Below are 26,290 nucleotides of genomic sequence, written 5' to 3' on the forward strand. Positions count from 1 at the left end.
TTCCTGCCTCCCAGAATTTGAGAATTCAGTCACCTTCCTCTTCAGTGCTGCCCTCCCAGGCCTCAGAGATTCCAGGTTCAGCTGTGCATGCACGTGCTTCATCTGCTCCACGCAACTGTCTATTAGATCGGCTGAAAGGGAAAATCCAAAACAATCAAAAGGATATTCCATTTCCAAAACAGTTAAAACTACACATAACAAACTCTCAAAAAAATAACATTTTCTATTTCCAACCAACTTCATTTTTGCACTTTCAGTGAAACATTAATGAATCAGAGGATAAAAATGTAAGAGAACTAAAATGCTAAAGCCCACTTGTTTTCAACTTAGTATGATACCACCCATGTCTCATTTATATTGGAGGAGTGCAGAGTTTGTTTCAGTAGCAAAGTCACAACTCAAATCAGTGGGCTTGATGTTGCTGCTTGATGTTCTCTTTCATCTCTGAGACCTGTGCTCCCTGATTCCAGATGAGAAATTATGACATCCTAGAGGGGAAATTTCTATGAAAATACAGGATCATCTAATGCAGTTGTTATTACTATCAAAAGTACGTGATTTCTTCACGTGTGCAATATGTACTTGTAGTTAAGATTATGAAATTGAGTGATGTGCTACTTTTAAAAGCTTCTCTAATATTTAGATATAGATTCTCTGCAGTCAGAATCATTACACAAAAAATAATCTACGTGTGTAATCTTTTTATTTTAAAAGCAATGCATGTTTATTACTGTTTCTGTACAGGGAAAATAAAACCTATATTTTTTTAGTGACACTAAAGTTCTTTACACTTGAGTCCAAAGAAAATTAAAATGAAGAGGCAGTACAATATACAAATTGAAAGCATGCCATAAAAGGAGCTGATGTGTCAGGTGGCTCACCCTTCAGCGCGTGTTTCTGTGCTCTTCTACTGACGGCCAGAAGCGACATCAGCGCATTCACAGTGACTCTTTTCAGGACATCTCTGGAGGATTTTCCTTCGTAACACTGCAAAGAACACATATCAAACTGCCTTCGAGAAAAACTTAAGCTGGAGCAAAATGGTTGTGAATAAAAGATGCATTCCATTTAAAAGCTATGGTTAGTTTTCAACTATTCCATGAAATTCACTGGAATCTGAAAAATTATTAAGATTTGAGAATGCTCTATGTGGATAAGACTGAATAAGAAATTTATAATACGGAAAAGACCAAAAATCATTCTCAAAGGCTCATCATCTAAAGAAAAAAGCTATGTTTAATACTAACACATAGCAAGTTTATACACTTAAATTCACCAGGGAATATATGAACACATGTGTAATTTATTTAAAAGGGCCCTTGGAAAACTGTGGAATTGGAGAACTGTTATCAAATTCCTCCTGTCTTCTTCTTGAGACACATTCCCCTCCCTCAATTTCTACTCAATGTACCCCTGTATCTCAGGTGATTTGGTTCTTTCCATCTTTCATTTCTAGAGCAACATTAACCTATTGTGTGGCATGTTTTTCAAAAAGAATATTACTTAATTTTTTGACTCACATAAATGAAAAAATCACTTGTAATTTTGAAAATGCTGATATTTTGGTATATTTCCTTTATACATTTGAATTTATGAGTTAAAAATCTTTCATTATAAAAAATTCAAGTATGTGTAAGAGTAGAAAAAACAGGATAACAAATCCTTATACTCTTTTAAAACATTTTTGGCTAAAGTATTTTAAAGTAAACAGTAGATATCATAAAATGGCACACTCCAGTATACATAACCATAAACCCATTATCATGCCTAAACTACTTATCAATAATTTCTTGGTATCAGCTAATATGCAGTCAAAATTCAGATTTTCTCTTTTGTCTCAAAAATGTCTTCTCACAGTTGGCTTATTGGAATCAGGACCCAATGGAGCATTCACATCATATCTGTACATTATATCTCCTACGATCACCTGCCTCTTCCCCCCACCCCACCCCACCCACCAGGGTTTTTCACTGTTGTTGAGACATTGAATAAACCAGATCAGTCATCCTACAGAATGGCTCACATTATGGAACAGTCTGTTTGCTTCCTTGTAATGATTTTAATTTGTCTTCTCTCCTCTATTATTTCCCATTTACTGGGTGTTTTAGCTCTAAAGGATTGACTAGATTCAAGTGAATTTTTCATGGTAAGATTCTCATGTGGATATATGAGTACATTTTTATTACAAGTTCAAGGGGTTCATAAGCTCAAGTTGAAGAATCTAGAAGGTCTTCGTTTGGTTTATAAATATTAGATATCATTCAAATTCATAACTTTTCCTTCTACCAGTAATTTAAAAATGATCCAGCCATATAGTATTATTAAAATTAAGCTTAAATGACATAACTTTACATAAAATATAGTACAGCATAATTACACAGGTGCAACTCCATTTACAATTTCAGCCTGGCCTACGCGGCAGCATGATGCTGGAAGAGCCTGCAGAGTAGAGTGGGGGGGCCTCCCAGCCCTCCCACCAGGGGCAGTGATTCCATCTTAAATATCTCACTTAGGTCGCTGCCTCGAACCAGGCAGGTCCCTGTCTGGCCAATGTTAGATATTAAATGGCCAGGCCAGGGATGCTTGATAAAGACCACGCTGAGTGTGACCATGAGAAAGGGGTGAAAAGGCAGTGAAGTGTTATAGGATGATGAATATCTATGGAGTATAATCATTAGAGTTATCTATGAGAATCCCAATTTGTCTATAAAAAATCTTCACCATTAATAGGAAAACGGCTCTCACAAACACATCCTTATTGAATTTGCACGTATTAGTGACTCGAGAAAAACAAAACTGAGCTCATTGAAAAACTCTACTCATCTACTATCTGCAGCAATGAGGGAAAAAAGGAGGTAAGACTTCTAGGGAAAGAGTTGTGCACACAGATGTGTCTTTTATTCTCTCGTGAAATCTCATTAAAATGACAGAAATGGGATTACACACACACACACACACACACACACACACACGTGCACATGCAAGTTTGGAAACTAGAAAGTCGATGGATGAACGGCCAATGCACTCGCAGGCTTGAGAATCCAGATTCTAAGCGGTGAGTGAGAAAAACTGAGTATCACCCCAGTCCATACACTGAATTGACAACGGCTGAGGAAACTTAGTACCATGTACCCCGGGGAGTGAGAGTGAAGGAGGACTGTTTGAAAAATCTCTGAGGAGCAGTTACATGGGACCAGATTCTTCCCATCAGGCTCTGTGCAGCCAAGCCACTCTTCCTCCCCAATCTTTGTAAAAAACTGGAGGTTCAGTCTCTGGAGAGGATGAGTTAGAAGGATTCTAAACTGGCAGAGATTCGGCACCTGTGTAGGTGAGGGTGTTCTACTGAAAACAAGGAAGGATTAAGTGAAACTGTTCAAATTAAATTCTAAGACCCCAGCTCTCTCCAACTTTGCTGCAAAACAGTTGGCAGGTGGGTTTTCAACCCCAGGCAGGAGGTTGGAAGATTCTGCTCTCAGGAATGTGACAAGCTCACCGAGACAGGGTCACAAAACGACCCAGCCAGATCCCTCCCGCACAGAGCCTGCAGCTCACCAGCGCCGCTCACATGCTCAGAGCATCCACCTGCTTTACGTCTCCCAGTTTGAAATATAACAGACAACCAAGATTACCAGACATCTGACAAAAGCTCCCACAGCAGGGGACAGAAAACAAAATCATGAGAGGAAAAAGAAGAAATGAGAGATTATGTAGGAAGAAGAAAACTTAACAAAAGTTCCCAGCACACAGAGCCTATAAAGTGGAGGGAATGTCAATGAAGTCATTAAAAAACAGGAGTTTACAGATGAAAAGAACCCCCAAGAAAGCCCAGCACAACAGAAAAATGAGACCCACACCTAGGTACTTCATCAGGAAAAGGCAGAATACTAGGGACAAAAAAAAAAAAATTCTAAAAACTTCCAGGAGAGAGATACCAGGAATCACAATGACTTCAGAATTCTCGACAGTAACGTGAAAAGTTAAAGGAAATAGACAAATGCTTTTAAAACTCTGAAGAGAATGATTTCCAGTCTAGAATTCTCACTTGGCCAAACTATAAATTAAATGGAAGCGTGGCTAGATTTCAAAAAAGCCTCCTATGCACCTTTTCTCTGGAAGCTGCTGGAAAAGAGACTCTACCCAAAGAAGGCACGGGGCACAGGGGCTCACAGGAAAAGACAGAGAGGTGAAGGAATTCCCCAGGAAGGAAGTGAATGGAGACCCCAGGATGACACTGGGCACCAACCAGGTCAGAAGGAATTGGGAGTGATTTCTTCCGGAAGATGAAGCTGATATAAGTCCTGACATTTCTGACTATACTAGGAAGACATTCAATGGCTGGCAAAGAACAAGGAGCTTTCCAGTGATAAGAGAAAACTCATCAAATGAAAAATAATACAATTACCTCTAAGGAAAAAGAAAGCTGTGCAGGAAAAGAAAGGTGAACACTGAAACATGGTTCAGTTGTGTATAACGTTTTCACAGTTTAACACTACACCCTGCCTAATCCTAGTCAATGTGAAGCTATGTAATACTGGGGGAATGAGAGGGGAACCCACTGCGGTTGGGTAGGTAGGTGGGACATGGAAAGAGAGTTAAAAGTCTCATTTTCGGGGGCTTCCCTGGTGGCGCAGTGGTTGACAGTCCGCCTGCCAATGGAGGGGACACGGGTTCGTGCCCCGGTCCGGGAGGATCCCACATGCCGTGGAGCGGCTGGGTCCATGAGCCATGGCCGCTGAGCCTGCGCGTCCGGAGCCTGTGCTCCGCAACGGGAGAGGCCACAGCAGTGAGAAGCCTGCGTACTGCAAAAAAAAAAAAAAAAAAAAAGTCTCATTTTCCACACGAGAAAATCAACAGAGTCTAAAACTGAATAATCAAGATAAAGAAATACAGGCATGTTATTTAGAGACATGGAAGGGAAACTATAAAATAATAAGCTAAAGAGGTACAAGGAGTCACCTCTGAGAAGAGGGAAATGAGAGAAGGTGGCAGAAGTTCCCTACTTTGGGTAAAAAAACTTAAAAAACTGGCAGTTTAAAATGTGTAGGTGGTAAAACTGGTATGAAAACCCAAAACTTAAAAAAAAAAAAAAAAAAAGAAAGAAAGAAATAGAGAACTAACGTCTAGTAAATCCACACACTTTTCAATACAGACCAAAGGCCAGAGCACAGGATTTAATTCCGTCTCCCACTTAGCTCTTACTGCAGACTGACAAGGAGCTGCAGCATCAGAGCAGGACACCCTGTAAGGGTGGGAAGCCGGGGGCAGGAGGGGAGGCTAAGATTCCACACACAACAGGTGAAGTGACAGACGACTAGCTACTGGATGACGCAGACACGCAAAACAAATCAAGAGGATACAGAGCGAGAAACCATAGGCAGAAAGAAACTAAGAGGACCCAATGTAATTTGTTTAAATATTACACAGTTTTTGATATAGCTCCTTCTATACACTAGGTGATCTAGACTTTTTGCTTTCTTTCCACAACGTACTAAAGTAGAGAAAAGCCTTTTTAATTACAGTGAACGTTCACTGACACAGCAGAATCTCAAATATATAACAAGTCTTCTCTCCAACAGATTTACTGTTGAATTTTACCACTCACTAAGCAGTAGTGCAAAACATACCTCCTAAAATGTGACATAAGTTTGCTGTTTCCTTGCATTACTATCCTTAGATATCATATCATATAAAAAGAGTAAAAATAATCCAACATAGCAATTACAGACAAAACCTATTATAGAGATAGCTTTTACTAATCTTGTTATCTATATGTATTTGCAAATAAAACATATTGAGTATCTCACTAGAGAAGGCAAAATCTCCATTAAGTCAAATGTGTTCAATATTTTATGTTCAAAAGACAGCTAACAGTTTCTGAACCTGAAGGCACCTCAAAACAGAATTACAAAAATTATGGAAAAATAAACATATGTGATTTAAGAGATGAGTACCAAATGCAAACTTTCACCATGTACCATCTGTAGGATACTGCTGTAAAGCAGCCGTTACAAAAGATTCTTTGTCAAGACATTTTAATTGAAGTTACATACAATATAATTTATCAGGAGACGGAGAATTTTAGAGCCAGCAGAAGCTGAGCAACAATGTAACACAATCCTACCATTTGCACTGAAGAACCGAATCAGAAAAGGTTAAGTGATATGCCTAAGGTCACATGTCTAATATTTTTTGAGTACAGTTTTACAGAAAATTTAAATATGCCTTTGAAGGGCAATTTCAGAATACTACTTTTTCTGATGATTTAAAGACTAGAGTTTACTTTGCTTCATATAACTCCTGGCACAATTCATGGCCCACATGGATATATATTAAGAAACATATGCGATTTATTATAATGTATTGCTGCTTAATGCATTCTAACAATATTTTAATTCACATATCATCTTTATGCAGGGCACTGTAAAGAAAACACAGTATCTGCAGTTTAACAAGTTCATCAATAAATGCCCCATCTCATGTCAGGCATACGTTTTTCTCATAAACTGTCATAGGTACAATTCCTTTCTCTCCTTTGTCTTCAATTTCTGTGCCCTTCTAACAAAAGTCACATGTTCATATTCTACTGTTTACATGAGCAAGAAGAGTATGATTTATGAGGAAACACGATTTAAATAACTGGTTAACATATCCGTATCCACACAGATCTTGTACCTTTTGTAATGTGGAAGAAATGGGGAGGAAAGTTAGCTAATCATCAGGAAAACCACTGAGATACCCTCGGTTTCCCTGAAGAGGAAAACCTGTTGGCACAAGAAAGGCCCCTCGCCCAGGAGAAGAGTGTTCCGCCAAAGCCAAAGTTGGGAAACTAGTAACGATTGCTGATCGGGGCCGGGGCAGAACTTCGGTCAAGTGTAAAGTTTCGTTTCCTGCTTAGAACACAGGGGTCCTTCGGTATCCACGGAGGATTGGTTCCAGGATCCCCGGGAATTCCAAAATCTGCGGAGGGTCAAGTCCCTCACGTAAAATGGCGAAGTATTTGCATATAACCTAGGCACATCCTCCCATTTATGTTAAGTCATCTCTAGATTACTTCTAATACCTAATACAATGTAAATGTTATGGAAATAGTTGCTGGGCATACAGCAAATTCAAGTTTTGCTTTTTGGAACTTTCTGAAAATTTTTTAAAAAGCATTTTCAATCCGCATTTGGTTGACTCCCCGGAGGCAGGACCTGCAGATACGGAGAGCCAACCGTATTCCTTAAAGTGCAAAATCGGACTCAGTTTATCATGGGGGAATAAAGCCTATTGTTGTGATGGTGACTGAGACAATTAGAACAGTGTCCAGGGTTCTAAACTAAGAAAAATCGAGTGGAATAAGTGAGGGAGGAGCTACAGGAAGTGGTGGCTTCCCAAGAATAGGTGTCTTTGAGGAATACTTTGGGGACCTGTCCCCTAGAGCTCCAGCTCCTGAGGAAGCTGCTAAGACAGAAGAGGAGGTGTTGGGGAGCCCTTACCAGGCTCCTTCCCGTGCCATGAAGACCACTAGAGTCCGCTGGGTGAGGGAGACAGAAGTCCCCGAGGAGCCCGCGAGCCCCTCCACAGGCAGCTCAGGCGGGGCCGGGGGCTGCCCCTGCCTCTGCCACCTCCGCACCCCAACACAATCAGGCTGTCATGCCAAACACACAAGGGACCATACCAGAAGGACCTGCGTGACCACAACCCTCCCGGGCATGGGAGGCGCAAAGATCCCAGAACCCTAGGCCCCAGGGACGGCGGCAAGTGGGCAGAACACAGGCTGACTGTGAAACACGGCTGGCTGCCCGGGAAGCAGGAGCAAACCCTTCAGTGCGCCCACCCACCACTGACCCACCTTCCAGTGAGAAGACAAAACTCATAAAACCGTATGATGATTTTCTTTTAATTTTAACTTTATTGGAGTATAGCTGATTTATTAAATGTGATTATTAAAAAGGATTCTTAATACTGAAAAATCTAGTAATATTCCTATTTGTAAAAAGCTGTGCAACTCAGGAAACACTTCCCGTTTTTTTTTTTAACTGTTAATCTATATATAAAATAACAATACTTCAGCGGCTTTAGAAAGATTTTGATGAAACAAAATTCTTGGTTCATATTTTAGGATTGCAAAAAATAAGTTTACAAGATAAAATAGGCAGCAGGGTTTGGAAAGGGGGCATTTTCTCAGAAATATACCAACCACGTCCACCTACCTCCACGGACATACCCCTTAAATATATAGCTCGTTTACAGTAGAAGCCAAATGCCATTTAGGTAAAAATATTTTCAAAGATATAAACATGTCTTGAAAGTGCCGATAAATTATGAATTATAGCTGTATTCCTGAAACGTGATCATTCTGGTAATGACCCAGCAAACTATTTTGATAAACAGCGGATTTAAATTACTAATGTTTCATTTTGAATTTTTACATCATGTGTATTAAAGAAACCGGTCAGCATCAGAGGAATGAGACCAGAGAGGAGATGGTTAATTTAACTTTATATATTTTTCTATTATTTAAATGGTCATAGTGAGCATTAATTGTTTTTTAATTCAAATGACTGAAAAAAATTCTTACAAGACCAAGACTGAAAGTCAATTCATTTAAAAACTAAACCAAATCTTGAAAAATTAAGAAATCACATACCTGAAGAATTACTTCATTAAGTTGTTCTAGAGATTTCTGACTTTCCTGGGTTTTATCAAGAAGTGAAGCCATCGTTGGACTGTGGCATAAACTTGTTTTATCCTTATCCTGGAGATGCCTTTTTGCTTCTTCAGTCAGGAGAAGAGAAAGGAATTGCAGGCTGGCAGTACACAGAGTGGGGCAGGTGCTACACAAACCCACACATTTGCAGAACATATCTGAAAGAGAGAATAATTCCATATGTAAATGACTGAAAACTTCTTCAAAATTAAAGAAGTTAATCAGATTCATTTGAGTAATGAAGTTTATCGCTTTTTTATTTCTAACGAAGTAAAGCTTATTAGCACACGAATAACCGTAGTGTTTAAAGGTAAGTTAAACAGTACTAAGACAACCTACTGATGAAGGAATCTAATTTTCATTTTGTTCTTTTTATATAGGTTCTTTTTTATATGAATGTGAGTGTGTGTGTACAAGTGTACATATACACAATATCTGCTAAGATCTAAAATAAGAGGATTATATATAAATGAGTACTGATCCCTCTGGGGTCTACTGGGGGACCCAAAAACACTCTAGAGTTTTTGAGTTTTTATTTCAGTGTTAACCTTAAAAAATAGTTAATGTAACTACACTCTGGATTATCTAGATTACTATTTTACAAGTAAGTGTGATTGTTTTTCTGTTTTCAAACAAGTTGATGCTAAACAGTACTTAAAATAAGACCCAGCTTGCAGTGTTGGCATAATGTAGGAACAAAGGTTTCAAAGTAGTTCAGAGAGAGAACAAGAGTGATTATGAAGTGATCTCCAAGTATAACAGAGAGGAAAGAATAGGCAAACAAACTCAAAAGAATCTAGACTGAAGCAGTCATCATTAATTTCCTGTTGTGAGCACTGATTTAAATTTAATCAAAAGAATGTTTGCTATATTACATTAATTTTATTAATTTGACTGCACTGGTTTATAATTTTGTTGTGTTTTATTTTTATATTATTTTGGATTTATACTTGTCTATGAGTTATAACCATAAGAATTTCTACCTAGATTCAGGCTTATAGAAATTCTTATGTTCTTAAGTAACATAAGAAAAGAAATTTAGTCAGCAGGTTTCATGGGAATCATTTAAATGATGTCTAAATATTAGATCTGAGAAAAAACTGTTATAGATAACTTAAGTTACAAAGTGACTTAGTATGTTTTAAATGCGTATGGGCACATGGGATGGAAAATGAGAAGAGAAACAGAAAACAGACAAAAACAACCCCTCAGTGAGGAATATCAATTATCATTCTTATTAGTTATATTTTCATCAACACTGCGATTATCAAAGCTAAAAGTATATGTAGTAGGTTGTTTTTTATTAGCACCATTATTATACAAAACCGTGTGTATATTTTGTAGAAAGACTGAATTTAATATGTCTTTATTTTATCACTAGGGAAACAGTGTCAGGTAAACAGGCTTAAATCATGGGTCAGCAAACTTTTTCTGCAAAGGGTCAAAGGGTAACTAGGTATTTCATGCTTTGCAGGTCATGGGCCTTTGTCACAAATATTCACCTCCCTACCGCTGTAGCAGGAAAGCAGCCACAGGCAATAAGGAAATGAATAAGCGTGGCTGTGTTCCAGTAGGATTTTATTTACCAGATCAGGCAGTGGCCAGACTTGACCAGCTGGCCTAGGTGCCCCATATGAGTGCCATAAAGCATGCTGCTCTCTGTACTACTGGTGATTCAGATGATAAAGTAGTTTCCCCCCTGCCCCACACCATGGACGCAAGAGGAAAATATTAATCACGCACTTGGTCAATCTCTTTCAATTTTTATCTCTTTTAACAAAATAATAATCCCTAAATGGACACTATTCCCCTTAGGGTAAACTCAGAACTCCTATATCCAGATAACTAACAATTCTGTTTCTTGCTGAACATGTACTTCCCCATAACCTTTCTTCAAAACTATCACTCTGGTGACAAAATGTACCACACATGTAAGTTTACAGAATGACCAAATGATAAAATGAAATGTGAAAAAATAAGTCAGTTGAATTAGTGGAAACTTAAAAGAACTCAATTTTGAATACATTTTAACTGGCTATTTTTAAAAGGTAACAAGTGTTATTTATATACATTTATAAAAAGGCTCTTGCTATGCTAAAATTTAGAAGAGACTTCATGAAAAATTGAAGACAGCAGTAATATAAAAAACAATCATTTGTTTATTGTAGTAGGCAACTACTATATGGAAAACATCTTACAAAAATAATTAACTACACTATATCCTTGGCTATCAGAAAATCCTCATGTCTCAAGACAAGACACTATTTTTATTATAACTTTCCAAGTTATCATGTAAGCAGGATATTATATAGGCAGCTTTACCCACTCACAATGCATATGTGTGAGAAAAGAGGTGGGTTTCTACATCAACAGAAGAAAATCTATCTCATTGTTTTATAATCACATCATATGTATCTTCATAACGCCACGGGCTTTTCTTACTTGTTTTTATAGTATCTTGACACATGTTTCATTTTTTTTTAAATGCATTTTTTGGGCTCCTCAAGAGCACTGCAAATTTCTCGAAGCAAGTACCTTGTTCCTCTTTCATATACCATGCCATAACTACTTAATTTTAGAGAATACATATAAATTATACATAAAATCAGAAATAAGGGATTATCTTAATTTTTATTAGCAGAACAACCCCAAACCCAGCGAGACTATCTTCTTACCGACCACCGTCGCCCAGTACCTGGCCAGACCCATCGTAATCGATGGGAAAGAGGCAGGGCCAGCTTTCCTCAGGAGTGTGGCCAGAAGGTTAAATAAATGTGTCCATGTCTGATAAAAAGCCGATACTAACTCTTTATCTATAAAATTAATCAAAACATTTCAAGTTATTAGCACAAAGAAGAAAAACTTCACCAAGACACTTCATTACACATAAAGTAAGAGGTATGCATTCATCAAATGAAGACAAATGTAATTCAGCATGATCCAAAATTTATTTCAATTTCTCCTTTTCACTGCTTCTTAAAGATCTCTCTTCCACCCGCCCTCCTATGGATAAATGAATACACACTCACACATCCTCCTCTTATTAAAGCATATTCAACAATAAGCAGAAACTGGCAAACTAAATATTAAGCCATAGCCTCAGAACTACATATTGGGCACATCATAAAAACATGTCATTGCTTGTGCTACTTCTATAAAAGTGAAGTTTCTCCTGTTTTCTTTATTCCCTCTAGCAGCTTTGTGTAGGGGTGAAAGGGGAAAACATAATGGCCAAGGTCACAGCAGTAAAGAAAGGAAACTCCTTTGAAGAACGGAAAAGAGTATTTCCCCAAAAGGAAAACTGTGATACCAAAGAGGATTCTGCAGCTTTGCCTACGTATGGCTAAGGGTGCAGCAATTAACCTTCTAGAGGAAAAACAGCCTTTCCCTTCTCTCTACTGGCAAATGGGAGCTGGAGGGCAGTAGCTACCTTAGGACAGTCATGTGTGGCCACACCGCCAGCAGTTATCTGCCAACTGTGTCAAGCTCATTACAAGGGACTGAAGGCTCCCCGCTCAGTGTTCTTCAGCATCAATGAGGCACTGGGAAAGAGCATCTTCCAGGGAGGCTGGATTGTAGCAACCTTTGGTGTTTCTCAACCTTTTGTCATTATCAGCTCTATAAATAGGAGCCTTTTTAATCATATGTCACCTTATCACAATCCCCGTGAAATATTAATTTCACAGATACCATATATCTGTTTATGTAATATCTATATATTTGTACTTTACACATAAAAAGAGTAAATAGCTTTATTTAATATAGGCTTAAGATGGTCAAAATATTTAAGTTGAAAGTTAAATTAAAAACTAAAAAGCTATTCACATTTAACTTTATAACTGTGCTTGCTGAACAATTTTAATGTAATTTATTTACACATATAAATTAAGATATATAAAATTATATATGGGGCCTCCCTGGTGGCGCAGTGGTTGAGAGTCCGCCTGCCGATGCAGGGGATACGGGTTCGTGCCCCGATCTGGGAGGATCCCATATGCCGCGGAGCGGCTGGGCCCGTGAGCCATGGCCGCTGGGCCTGCGCATCCGGAGCCTGTGCTCTGCAACGGGAGAGGCCACAACAGTGAGAGGCCCGCATATCGCAAAAAAAAAAAAAAAAAAAAAAAAAAAAAAAAAATTATATATGAAAATCATCAAATCATATAAATATATACCAGAAGTATAATCAATGTTTTATAAAATCATTCAAAACTGTTATTTTTCCAGAAAAAAATTTAATTTCTTAAAAATTAATTATTTTAATGTTTAATGTTTAAAAGATATGAGAAAATAACTTTTAACTTAACCACCTGCTAAATATACATTCAGATATTACTGACATTTTTTCTTTTCAGCACTTGGCATAATTAATTATGGGTTAAATAACTTTCATATACTTAAATATTAAAATATATACCATTTTTATTTAATTTTCAAAGCCTCAAATCGAAGCAAGGAAATCAATAAAACATCCACAAGGCAGCTGCTGGCAGCCAAAACATGCAGGCCACCTCTTGTCATGTGACTTTGGGATCAAGCATTAGATCAAAAGCACTCCAGTCACAGCCACGTTCGCACCAGGTTTTTAGCACTTATCTTGCGTATTTCTCATACATGTTCCATGAGCTCAATGTCAAAGCTTCTCAAGTGATACCCAACAAGAGAAACTAAATACTAAGGAATAAGATTTTTTTGAGAAGAGTTGAGCTTTTGAGGGCCACAAACCACTGTAACAGCTAAGATTTTTCTCCCCCATCCCTTTCCCTCAAGAATCACTTTTTGCTCCTTGTAGGGAGACATCATCACCCTTGTAGAGAACGCATGGTGTAACCTAATTAGCTTAGTCAGGACATCACTGCCACTTGCAAAATTTCCATGTAAGTAATTACTGCTGCTCTAGCACTGGGATAACTTAGTACTGATGAGACACTGAGGATCGGCTTTGCTGGGCATCATAAACCACTTCACTTACCAGACCTAAACCCTGCAAATCCATAAATTCAAAGGACTAAATAAGAATGAATTGATGGGGCTTCCCTGGTGGCGCACTGGTTGAGAATCTGCCTGCTAATGCAGGGGACATGGGTTCGAGCCCTGGTCTGGGAGGATCCCACATGTTGCAGAGCAACTAAGCCCGTGAGCCACAAGTACTGAGCCTACGCATCTGGATCCTGTGCTCCGCAACAAGAGAGGCTGCGATAGTGAGAGGCCCGTGCACCGCGATGAAGAGTGGCCCCCACTTGCCGCAACTAGAGAAAGCCCTCGCACAGAAACGAAGACCCAACACAGCAAAAATAAATAAATTAATTAATAAACTCCTACCGCCAACATCTTCTTAAAAAAAAAAAAAGAATTGATGGGCAAAGAGAATTATCACATGATCAGTTACTTCATTATAAACTATTTTAGACAACTATCATATCTTAATTTTTTTTTTTAGATTTTTTTTAAAATTTTATTTTACAAATTTAATCAGTTATACATATACATATGTTCCCATATCCCCTCCCTTTTGCGTCTCCCTCCCACCCTCCCTATCCCACCCCTCCAGGCGGTCACAAAGAACCGAGCTGATCTCCCTGTGCTATGCGGCTGCTTCCCACTAGCTATCTACCTTACGTTTGGTAGTGTATATATGTCCATGCCGCTCTTTCACTTTGTCACAGCTTACCCTTCCCCCTCCCCATATCCTCAGGTCCATGCTCTAGTAGGTCTGTGTCTTTATTCCCGTCTTACCCCTATGTTCTTCATGACATTTTTTTTCTTAAATTCCATATATATGTGTCAGCATACAGTATTTGTCTTTCTCTTTCTGACTTACTTCACTCTGTATGACAGACTCTAGGTCCATCCACTTCATTACAAATAGCTCAATTTCATTTCTTTTTATGGTTGAGTAATATTCCATTGTATATATGTGCCACATCTTCTTTACCCATTCATCCGATGATGGACACTTAGGTTGTTTCCATCTCCGGGCTATTGTAAATAGGGCTGCTATGAACATTTTGGTACATGTCTCTTTTTGAATTATGGTTTTCTCAGGGTATATGCCCAGTAGTGGGATTGCTGGGTCATATGGTAGTTCTATTTGTAGTTTTTTAAGGAACCTCCATACCGTTCTCCATAGTGGCTGTACCAATTCACATTCCCACCAGCAGTGCAAGAGTGTTCCCTTTATTCCACACCCTCTCCAGCATTTATTGTTTCTAGATTTTTTGATGATGGCCATTCTGACTGGTGTGAGATGATATCTCATCGTAGTTTTGATTTGCATTTCTCTAATGAGTAAAGATGTTGAGCATCCTTTCATGTGTTTGTTGGCAGTCTGTATATCTTCTGTGGAGAAATGTCTATTTAGGTCTTCTGCCCATTTTTGGATTGGGTTGTTTGTTTTTTTGCTATTGAGCTGCATGAGCTGCTTATAAATTTTGGAGATTAATCCCTTGTCAGTTGCTTCATTTGCAAATATTTTCTCCCATTCTGAGGGTTGTCTTTTGGTCTTGTTTATGGTTTCCTTTGCTGTGCAAAAGCTTTGAAGTTTCATTAGGTCCCATGTGTTTATTTTTGTCTTTATTTCCATTTCTCTAGGAGGTGGGTCAAAAAAGATCTTGTGTGATTTATGTCATAGAGTGTTCTGCCTATGTTTTCCTCTAGGAGTTTGATAGTGTCTGGCCTTACATTTAGGTCTTTAATCCATTTTGAGCTTATTTTTGTGTATGGTGTTAGGGAGTGATCTAATCTCATACTTTTACATGTCCCTGTCCAGTTTTCCCAGCACCACTTATTGAAGAGACTGTCCTTTCTCCACTGTACATTCCTGCCTCCTTTATCAAAGATAAGGTGACCATATGTCCGTGGTTTTATCTCTGGGCTTTCTATCCTGTTCCATTGATCTATATTTCTGTTTTTGTGCCAGTACCATACTGTCTTGATTACTGTAGCTTTGTAGTATAGTCTGAAGTCAGGGAGCCTGATTCCTCCAGCTCCATTTTTCGTTCTCAAGATTGCTTTGGCTATTCGGGGTCTTTTGTGTTTCCATACAAATTGTGAAATTTTTTGTTCTAGTTCTGTGAAAAATGCCATTGGTAGTTTGATAGAGATTGCATTGAATCTGTAGATTGCTTTGGATAGTAGAGTCATTTTCACAATGTTGATTCTTCCAATCCAAGAACATGGTACATCTCTCCATCTATTTGTATCATCTTTAATTTCTTTCAGCAGTGTCTTATAATTTTCTGCATACAGGTCTTTTGTCTCCTTAGGTAGGTTTATTCCTAGATATTTTATTCTTTTTGTTGCAATGGTAAATGGGAGTATTTCCTTGATTTCACTTTCAGATTTTTCATCATTAGTATATAGGAATGCCAGAGATTTCTGTGCATTAATTTTGTATCCTGCAACTTTACCAAATTCATTGATTAGCTCTAGTAGTTTTCTGGTAGCATCTTTAGGATTCTCTATGTATAGTATCATGTCATCTGCAAACAGTGACAGCTTTACTCCTTCTTTTCCCATTTGGATTCCTTTTATTTCCTTTTCTTCTCTGATTGCTGTGGCTAAAACTTCCAAAACTATGTTGAATAAGAGTGGTGAGAGTGGGCAACCTTGTCTTGTTCCTGATCTTAGTGGAAATGGTTTCAGTTTTTCACCATTGAGGACGATGCTGGCTGTGGGTTTGTCATATATGGCCTTTATTATGTTGAGGAAAGTTCCCTCTATGCCTACTTTCTGCAGGGTTTTTATCATAAATGGGTGTTGAATTTTGTCAAAAGCTTTCTCTGCATCTATTGAGATGATCATATGGTTTTTCTCCTTCAGTTTGTTAATATGGTGTATCACATTGATTGATTTGCGTATATTGAAGAATCCTTGCATTCCTGGAATAAACCCCACTTGATCATGGTGTATGATCCTTTTAATGTGCTGTTGGATTCTGTTTGCTAGTATTTTGTTGAGAATTTTTGCATCTATGTTCATCAGTCATATTGGCCTGTAGTTTTCTTTCTTTGTGACATCCTTGTCTGGTTTTGGTATCAAGGTGATGGTGGCCTCGTAGAATGAGTTTGGGAGTGTTCCTCCCTCTGCTATATTTTGGAAGAGTTTCAGAAGGATAGGTGTTAGCTCTTCTCTAAATGCTTGATAGAATTCGCCTGTGAAGCCATCTGGTCCTGGGCTTTTGTTTGTCGGAAGATTTTTTATCACAGTTTCAATTTCAGTGCTTGTGATTGGTCTGTTCATATTTTCTATTTCTTCCTGATTCAGTCTTGGCAGGTTGTGCATTTCTAAGAATTTGTCCATTTCTTCCAGGTTGTCCATTTTATTGGCATAGAGTTGCTTATAGTAATCTCTCATGATCTTTTGTATTTCTGCAGTGTCAGTTGTTACTTCTCCTTTTTCATTTCTAATTCTACTGATTTGAGTCTTCTCCCTTTTTTTCTTGATGAGTCCGGCTAATGGTTTATCAATTTTGTTTATCTTCTCAAAGAACCAGCTTTTAGTTTTATTGATCTTTGCTATCGTTTCCTTCATTTCTTTTTCATTTATTTCTGATCTGATTTTTATGATTTCTTTCCTTCTGCTAACTTTGGGATGTTTTTGTTCTTCTTTCTCTAATTGCTTTAGGTGCAAGGTTAGGTTGTTTATTCGAGATGTTTCCTGTTTCTTAAGGTGGGATTGTATTGCCATAAACTTCCCTCTTAGAACTGCTTTTGCTGCATCCCATAGGTTTTGGGTCGTCGTGTCTCCATTGTCATTTGTTTCTAGGTATTTTTTAATTTCCTCTTTGATTTCTTCAGTGATCACTTCGTTATTAAGTAGTGTATTGTTTAGCCTCCATGTGTTTGTATGTTTTACAGCTCTTTTCCTGTAATTGATATCTAGTCTCATAGCATTGTGGTCGGAAAAGATACTTGATACAATTTCAATTTTCTTAAATTTACCAAGGCTTGATTTGTGACCCAAGATATGATCTATCCTGGAGAATGTTCCATGAGCACTTGAGAAAAATGTGTATTCTGTTGTTTTTGGATGGAATGTCCTATAAATATCAATTAAGTCCATCTTGTTTAATGTATCATTTAAAGCTTGTGTTTCCTTATTTATTTTCATTTTGGATGACCTGTCCATTGGTGAAAGTGGGGTGTTAAAGTCCCCTACTATGATTGTGTTACTGTCGATTTCTCCTTTTATGGCTGTTAATATTTCCCTTATGTATTGGGGTGCTCCTATGTTTGGTGCATAAATATTTACAATTGTTATATCTTCTTCTTGGATTGATCCCTTGATCATTATGTAGTGTCCTTCTTTGTCTCTTCTAATAGTCTTTATTTTAAAGTCTATTTTGTCTGATATGAGAATTGCTACTCCAGCTTTCTTTTGGTTTCCATTTGCATGGAATATCTTTTTCCATCCCCTTACTTTCAGTCTGTATGTGTCTCTAGGTCTGAAGTGGGTCTCTTGTAGACAGCATATATATGGGTCTTGTTTTTGTATCCATTCAGCCAGTCTGTGTCTTTTGGTGGGAGCATTTAGTCCATTTACATTTAAGGTAATTATTGATATGTATGTTCCTATTCCCATTTTCTTAATTGTTTTGGGTTCGTTATTGTAGTTCTTTTCCTTCTGTTGTGTTTCTTGCCTAGAGAAGTTCCTTTAGCATTTGTTGTAAAGCTGGTTTGGTGGTGCTGAACTCTCTCAGCTTTTGCTTGTCTGTAAAAGTTTTAATTTCTCCATCAAACCTGAATGAGATCCTTGCTGGGTAGAGTAATCTTGGTTGCAGGTTTTTCTCCTTCATCACTTTAATTATGTCCTGCCACTCCCTTCTGGCTTGTAGAGTTTCTGCTGAGAGATCAGCTGTTATCCTGATGGGGGTTCCCTTGTGTGTTATTTGTTGTTTTTGCCTTGCTGCTTTTAATATGATTTCTTTGTGTTTAATTTTTGACAGTTTGATTAATATGTGTCTTGGTGTATTTCTCCTTGGATTTATTCTGTATGGGACTCTCTGTGCCTCCTGGACTTGATTAACTATTTCCTTTCCCATATTAGGGAAGTTTTCAACTATAATCTCTTCAAATATTTTCTCAGTCCCTTTCTTTTTCTCTTCTTCTTCTGGAACCCCTATAATTCGAATGTTGGTGCGTTTAATGTTGTCCCAGATGTCTCTGAGACTGTCCTCTGTTCTTTTCATTCTTTTTTCTTTATTTTGCTCTGCAGCAGTTATTTCCACTATTTTATCTTCCACCTCACTTATCCGTTCTTCTGCCTCAGTTATTCTGCTATTGATCCCATCTAGAGTATTTTTTATTTCATTTATTGTGTTTTTAATCGATGCTTGATTCGTCTTTAGTTCTTCTAGGTCCTTGTTAACTGTTTCTTGCATTTTGTCTATTCTATTTCCAAGATTTTGGATCATCTTTACCATCATTATTCTGAATTCTTTTTCAGGTAGACTGCCTATTACCTCTTCATTTGTTAGGTCTGGTGGGTTTTTATCTTGCTCCTTCTCCTGCTGTGTGTTTTTCTGTCTTCTCATTTTGCTTATGTTACTGTGTTTGGGGTCTCCTTTTTGCAGGCTGCAGGTTCGTAGTTCCCGTTGTTTTTGGTGTCTGTCCCCAGTGGCTAAAGTTGGTTTAGTGGGTTGTGTAGGCTTCCTGGTGGAGGGGACTAGTGCCTGTGTTCTGGTGGATGAGGCTGGATCTTGTCTTTCTGGTGGGCAGGTCCACGTCTGGTGGTGTGTTTTGGGGTGTCTGCAGACTTTTTATGATTTTAGGCAGCCTCTCTGCTAATGGGTGGCGTTGTGTTCCTGTCTTGCTAGTTGTTTGGCATAGGGTGTCCAGCACTGTAGCTTGCTGGTCGTTGAGTGAAGCTGGGTGCTGGTGTTGAGATGGAGATCTCTGGAAGATTTTCGCCGTTTGATATTATGTGGAGCTGGGAGGTCTCTGGTGGATCAGTGTCCTGAAGTTGGCTCTCCCACCTCAGAGGCACAGCACTGACTCCTGGCTCCTCAATTTGGGATGATTTGTTGTCTATTCATGTATTCCACAGATGCAGGGTACATCAAGTTGATTGTGGAGCTTTAATCCGCTGCTTCTGAGGCTGCTGGGAGAGGTTTCCCTTTCTCTTCTTTGTTCTCACAGCTCCTGGGTCTCAGCTTTGGATTTGGCCCCGCCTCTGCATGTAGGTCGCCGGAGGGCGTCTGTTCTTCGCTCAGACAGGACAGGGTTAAAGGAGCAGCCTCTTCGGGGGCTCTGGCTCACTCAGGCCGGGCGGGAGGGAGGGACACGGAGTGCGGGGCGAGCCTGCAGCGGCAGAGGTCGGCGTGACGTTGCACCAGCCCGAGGCGCGCCGTGCGTTCTCTCAGGGAAGCTGCCCCTGGATCCCCGGACCCCAGCAGTGGCAGGCTGCACAGGCTCCCGGAAGGGCGGTGTGGACAGTGACCTGCGCTCGCACACAGGCTTCTTGGCGGCAGCAGCAGCAGCCCCAGCGTCCCACGCCCGTCTCTGGGCTCGGCGCTTTCAGCCGCGACTCGCGCCCGTCTCTGGAGCTCCTTTACGCGGCGCTCTTAATCCCCTCTCCTCGCGCACCAGGAAACCAAGAGGGAAGAAAAAGTCTCCTGCCTCTTCGGCAGCTCCAGAGTTTTCCCGGACTCCCTCCCGGCTAGCTGTGGCACATTAGCCCCCTTCAGGCTGAGTTCTCGCCGCCAGCCCCAGTCCTCTCGCTGCACTCTGACCGAAGCCCGAGCCTCAGCTCCAGCGCTGCCCTCCACGGCGGGGGAGCCGACAAGCCTCTCGGGCTGGTGAGTGCCGCTCGGCACCGCTCCTCTGTGCGGGAATCTCTCCGCTTTGCCCTACCCAGGTATGTGAGGAGTTTCTTGCCTTTTGGGAGGTCTGGGGTCTTCTGCCAGCGTTCAGTAGGTGTTCTGTAGGAGTTGTTCCACGTGTAGCTGTATTTCTGGTGTATCTGTGGGGAGGAAGGTGATCTCCGCGTCTTACTCTTCCGCCATCTTACCTGTGTAATCCATATCTTAATTTTGACAATGAACCTTGTTGTTTTAATTTTCTCCACTACTAAGCTCCATGTTCAACATTTCATCAAAGTATATTTTTTAAGAATTCCAGGACTTCCCTGGTGGTGCAGTGGTTAAGAATCTGACTGCTAACGCAGGGGACACGGGTTCGAGCCCTGGTCCAGGAAGATCCCACATGCCATGGAACAACTAAGTTAGTGTGCCACAACTACTGAGCCTGTGCTCTAGAGCCCATGAGCCACAACTACCGAGCCTGTGTGCCACAACTACTGAAGCCCGTGCGCCCTAGAGCCCGCATGCCGCAACTACTGAGCCCACGCACGACAACTACGGAAGCCCGCATGCTCTAGGGCCCGCGCACCACAACTACTGAGCCCGCGTGCTGCAACTACTGAAGCCCACAGGCCCAGAGCCCGTGGTCCGCAACAAGAGAAGCCACTGTGATGCGAAGCCCGCGCACCGCAACGAAGAGTAGCTCCCGCTCGCTGCAACTAGAGAAAGCCCACGCACAGCAACAAAGGCCCAACACAGCCAAAAAAAACCAAAAAAAAATCCAGACCTTAGGAAATTTCTGATACTGTATTCTAGACTTGCTTAAACTTGTTATTTAGCCATAGACTATAAGAATAATTACTATGTAATACTTAGTGCACTTTCTAACATTTCATAAAGAACTTTACCCACATTTAAAATGACAGCACAGGGAATGGTCCTTTATTATACTACATAATTGCCTCAAATGGTCTCCTGGAACCACTTAAAATATCCAAACTATAAAACACATTATAAAAGGCTTCCAAAATACAGGCAAAGAACAACCCAAAATGTGACCTTGATCTGAATACGTGGTGCAAGGTAAGATATTCTTCCTCAGTATTATTTACTTTCATCCTAAACTAAAAAAATAAAGCTTACCTGATATATCTTTGGTGCATATGGTGAGAACTCTGATGATGTTTGTGATAAGAGGTTTCAGAATCTCATCCTGAATCACAAGGTCAGGATCTACCAATAAACATGACTGCAGAAGCCTGGACAAAGAGGACAGGTATTCTAGGAGAAAGGATACCTATTCAAAAAAGGATATAAAGTAAAACAAAGCATGTCACATGAAAAGCCCATCTCAGTGATAAAGTATTTTAGTTCTCTATGCATTATAAGAAGTTACTTTTTTGTAACATAAGTTAATAAAAAAGTAATAAAATATTCAGCATAATTTTTAAAGACCTAAAATGAATACATAGCAAAGCATTATTTTTCTCATAAGCCTGTCATTAATGGCCACATTAACACTGTCAACTATAATAATACCAAACAAAGCAATATTTCCAAAACCAAATTCTGAATTCTATTTAGAGAAAGAAAGTCTTCATATTTTTCAAGTAGCTAAATTGTAGAACCAATACTCTGGAAGAAGCAAAAAAGGCAGTCCAAAACCATAAAATCTACAATTTTGTAAAGAAAGATTATAAAATACTCTTTAAAGTGTACAACCGAGGGGTGGGAAAAGCCAGCTTAATAGCCTAGTTATTGCTACAAATAAACTGCAAACATGTCCAATGTTTGGCCTCAACTATCCTTCAGCATAAAAATACTATTCTTAGTTACAAAAGAAAAATTAAATCTTCCCCCAAATTACCAATAAAAACATCTCTGGAATGTTGCTTGATACATACTAATAGCATAAGAAGTATTAACTGGCAAGAGTACTTTAAAAAAAATTCTCTGGATATATAATAATTTAAGAATAAACTGCGAGGACTCATTTGTCCACTATCCCCAGGCAATGAGACAGCCCATATAAATGAACTTTACAGAGATATTCTGAAGCCTCTGTCTCATTCTGTACACATGTGCGCATGCGCGTGCACACACACACACACACACACACTCACAGTTTTTGCTCCCACCTTATTCGGCTGCTGTTGTGAGAGCAGGGACCATTGGGCGTTTGTGGAGGCATAGTGCCTCTACGGTAAATGGCCTCAGACTATTTCCAAATAGTTCTCCTGTCCTACTTCTCTTGATGAAAGGTAGTCCCTTTATCTAATCTGCAGATATATTTTACATAAAAGTATAGGTGGGGCTTCCCTGGTGGCGCAGTGGTTGAGAGTCCGCCTGCCGATGCAGGGGACTAGGGTTCGTGCCCCGATCCCGGAGGATCCCACATGCCGCGGAGCGGCTGGGCCCGCGAGCCATGGCCGCGGAGCCTGTGTGTCCGGAGCCTGTGCTCCGCAACGGGAGAGGCCACAGCAGTGAGAGGCCCGCGTACAGCAAAAAAAAAAAAAAAAAAAAAAGTATAGGTGGCGCTACGCTTTTCCTGTTGGGTAGAATGCAAGCAGTTTGTGAAATTTAATTTCCTTATTGCTGTGAAGTATTTTTTGATCCCCTCATACACTACACTACTGAAGTTACAGCGAGTCTGCCCTCTCCAGGTATGGTGTAACCATAAACAGATAAACCATGGGAGGTGAGGAAGCATTAGAGAGAGAGAACAACTGAGCTGTCAAAGATTCTTTTGTAAATTACCATACTGAAGATGTAATCAGCTATTGATACGGTAGTTCATAAAGTAGCTCTTTTTTTATGTTTGAAACTCCTTCTTCAAATAAATAGACCAACCAACCGACTCCATGCTTCAGAACCCTCGTACCTTGGCTGCCTGCAGGCTCACCGTGCAGAGTCCTGCCCACACACTTTGCCCACGACCCACGGCCTGTTTCCTCACTTCCGAGGCATCTGCTCACATCTCACCTCCAGGAGGCCTTTTCTGACCATCCGACAAGAAAAACATCAACCTGTCTCCCCTTTACCCATCCTCATTTATTTTTTCCACACCATTCGCCACCATCCGATAAAACAGTTAAATTTTATTTACTGTTTACTGTCTCTCCTGTACCGAGGACACAGACTTCATGTGGGCAGGGGTATGTGTCTGCTTTGTTCAGAGATGCATCACTAGCACCTACAACACAATGTGGCAAAGCATGTGCTCCAAAATTTTTCTAGAATGAATGATCTTATGTAAGGACAAAAGGCAAGAACATTTAGTCTACATAAGGCCAGGCAGTGCAGCAGTAAGAGCGTGGCTTCTAGAACCAGCCTGCGTGTTCTGGCATCTTGGCTCTGCCCTTACTGTGTGAGTGACCCTGGGCAAGCTACTCATCTCTGGGCTCCAGTCATTTCCTTTATAAAAAAGGGCCGCTAATGGTACTTCATGTGATTGATGTGAGCATTACATAAATTCACACAAACAAGCACCCATGAAGGTCCATTACTGTTATTATTCATTCATTCCACAGGGACTGAATGAGCACCTGCCATGGGAAGGGCACTGTGCCTGACACTCAGGACACAATGGCATGAAACAGGAAGGCCCTGCCTTCATGGAGCCCTGAACTCTCTAGCCCCATCTCCGCCTCGCAGGTTCTGCTCTGGCCACTGCTTTCTGCTTCTTGAATAGGCCAGCTCTCAGGGGCCCTGCTATGCCCCATAGGACCAGCTTCCTCACTAAAACTTCAGGCCACACTTCACTGTCTGAAAGCCCCTCCCTGACCACCCCATGCGGAAAAGCCCTGCCCCCCCAACTCTGACCTCACTTCCTGTCCCTGCTTTAGTTTTTCTTCTTCCACGTCTAAGACATCATCAGGCATAGATGTAGTTGCTCACTACTCTCCCAACTTGAGGGAAAGGGTCTTTGCTTCATTCATTTAGGGAAGATCCTGGTACACAGTAGGCCCTTAATAAAGATTTGTTGGATGGACAGAGAAAAATGGAGGCGATGGTCATTATGCAAATAAGCACACTCACAAATGAAAACACTGCAGTGGGACAGTGTTTGAAAGATGAGGTACAGTGTTACCCAACCTTGCCCTAGGGGGTCTGCCATATTCAGAAAGCTCAAAGAAGACATCACAGAGCAAAAGATACTGCTAGTCTGCCTGTAATTATCTCTCACCCCAAATAAATCATGTAGCCCTTCTTACAAAATCTGATTTTACGATAATATTTCTATTAGCAGCAACTACACTAAATATCTGTGAAGGAACAAACATAAATTTATTCTTATTAGACTGAGTTTTGAATATACACAGAATTTAGTCACTAAGTATTTCACAACTTCAATTTAGGTGGAAATGACAGAGACAGCCTAAAATCACAGAAGGGGAAGGTGGGCTATACAACATCCCCTTTTTTTAACACGGTGCTCAAAGATACCCAGATCCTTGATTAAACATTTCTAGCTGGTTAATGATGGAACCAGAACACAATCTAGGTCTTCAAACCCCACTGCTCTTTTCTACCATCTATTAAGTAACCTATTTCAAATAACCTCGTCATACCACGTATATCCTCAGAGATGTTCAACTTTCTCCTGTGGTTAGTATATCCTCAGTAGAATTTATGTTTCTGGCATTTAAGGGTAAACGAACGCACGTGCAGGCGCAGGCGCTTACCTGAGCCTGAGCGTGTTCAACAGGAGATGACGCGGGCAGCAGGGCCTGGAGCTCCTGGACGCTCGTCTCTATGAGGGCGGCATCTGCGATGCTGTGAGGACAGAGAAGGAGCGCCCTTCAGATGATCAGTATGCTTATTACTGAAGACTAATTCGTCAGAATTTAAAGTTCGGATATAACCATGAACAGAATTCAAGAAAAAGGATTTTTATAAAATAACGGAAATAAATGTTTATAAAAGTTACCCTACAATATTTCAGAACACAGGAAAAGATCTCATCAGATAAATGTGGGAAACAAAGAATTCTAAGAAAAATATCTAATGAAGCCTATTAAAAGCAGAATAAAATATAATAAAGCCCTTTCAGAAGGAAAAGAAACAAGAGAAAGACCCTGGTGGTTACATCCCTATTTAAAACAGGAAAAACATTTGCCAGGAAATAAGTTCTGATTTTGAAAGTAAAAAACAAAATAATGAAAAACAAACAGGAACAAAAATTTAAATCAGAAATAAAGAACAGGGATGGAAAAATAAGCCTTTGCCATGAAAGAGTCTTTAATACCTCCGTGCCCTCAATGTCACAACAGACTCTTAACTGACTCTGGAGAAGCCAGAATATTCCAAAAGCCCCACTCTGACCCTTTTTGAGGCAGGAAACATTCAAGAAGGAAAGACAATCAACTAGCAGTTTCCTTTTTTCAACTCTAGTAGGCATCAAAGTAGAAAAGATGACAAATGAATGTAAACAGAACAAACTCACGCCCTGCTGCTTATTATAAAGGGCAGAGTAAAGGAGTAACCACAACTTTGTGAAGGGAGGCAAGGCAGGCTTCTTTCTTTTTAGACTGTTCTTATCCCAGAAAGAAAGAGAAAGCACTGTGATCTGGCAAAGAGGAGGAAGACCTTTCAGACAGTGAATGTTCAAAGGGCAGAGACAGAGAAATCCAAGTGAATATGTGGTGAACAGGAGGTAGGTACACTTGGCCAGAATAAACATATGTCAGGAGAAAAGGAACACTTAAGATAAGACAGTATCCTAGACAACATCACTTTTAATCCTAACGGTAACCCCATTAACTAGGTGTTTATTAATGACACTTCAGAGATTAAAGTTA

The 26,290-nt window shown here is 39.9% G+C and overlaps 1 protein-coding gene across 3 annotated transcripts in view; it reads right to left on the reverse strand.

Moving 5' to 3' along the window:
* Positions 1 to 26,290, reverse strand: part of RTTN (rotatin) — a 148,771-nt gene that overhangs the window by 19,899 nt on the left and 102,582 nt on the right. For all 3 annotated transcript variants that reach the window (XM_060119182.1, XM_060119183.1, XM_060119181.1), the window contains exons 37-42: positions 25,175 to 25,265; positions 21,633 to 21,786; positions 11,368 to 11,505; positions 8,633 to 8,850; positions 882 to 987; positions 34 to 131 (exon numbers count right to left, since the gene is read on the reverse strand). In XM_060119182.1, coding sequence (XP_059975165.1) covers positions 34 to 131; positions 882 to 987; positions 8,633 to 8,850; positions 11,368 to 11,505; positions 21,633 to 21,786; positions 25,175 to 25,265 — 805 coding nt within the window. The remainder of the gene's footprint in view (positions 1 to 33; positions 132 to 881; positions 988 to 8,632; positions 8,851 to 11,367; positions 11,506 to 21,632; positions 21,787 to 25,174; positions 25,266 to 26,290) is intronic.

This window comes from Mesoplodon densirostris, chromosome 15 (genome assembly GCF_025265405.1).
Source record: "Mesoplodon densirostris isolate mMesDen1 chromosome 15, mMesDen1 primary haplotype, whole genome shotgun sequence".
NCBI classification, from domain to species: domain Eukaryota; kingdom Metazoa; phylum Chordata; class Mammalia; order Artiodactyla; family Ziphiidae; genus Mesoplodon; species Mesoplodon densirostris.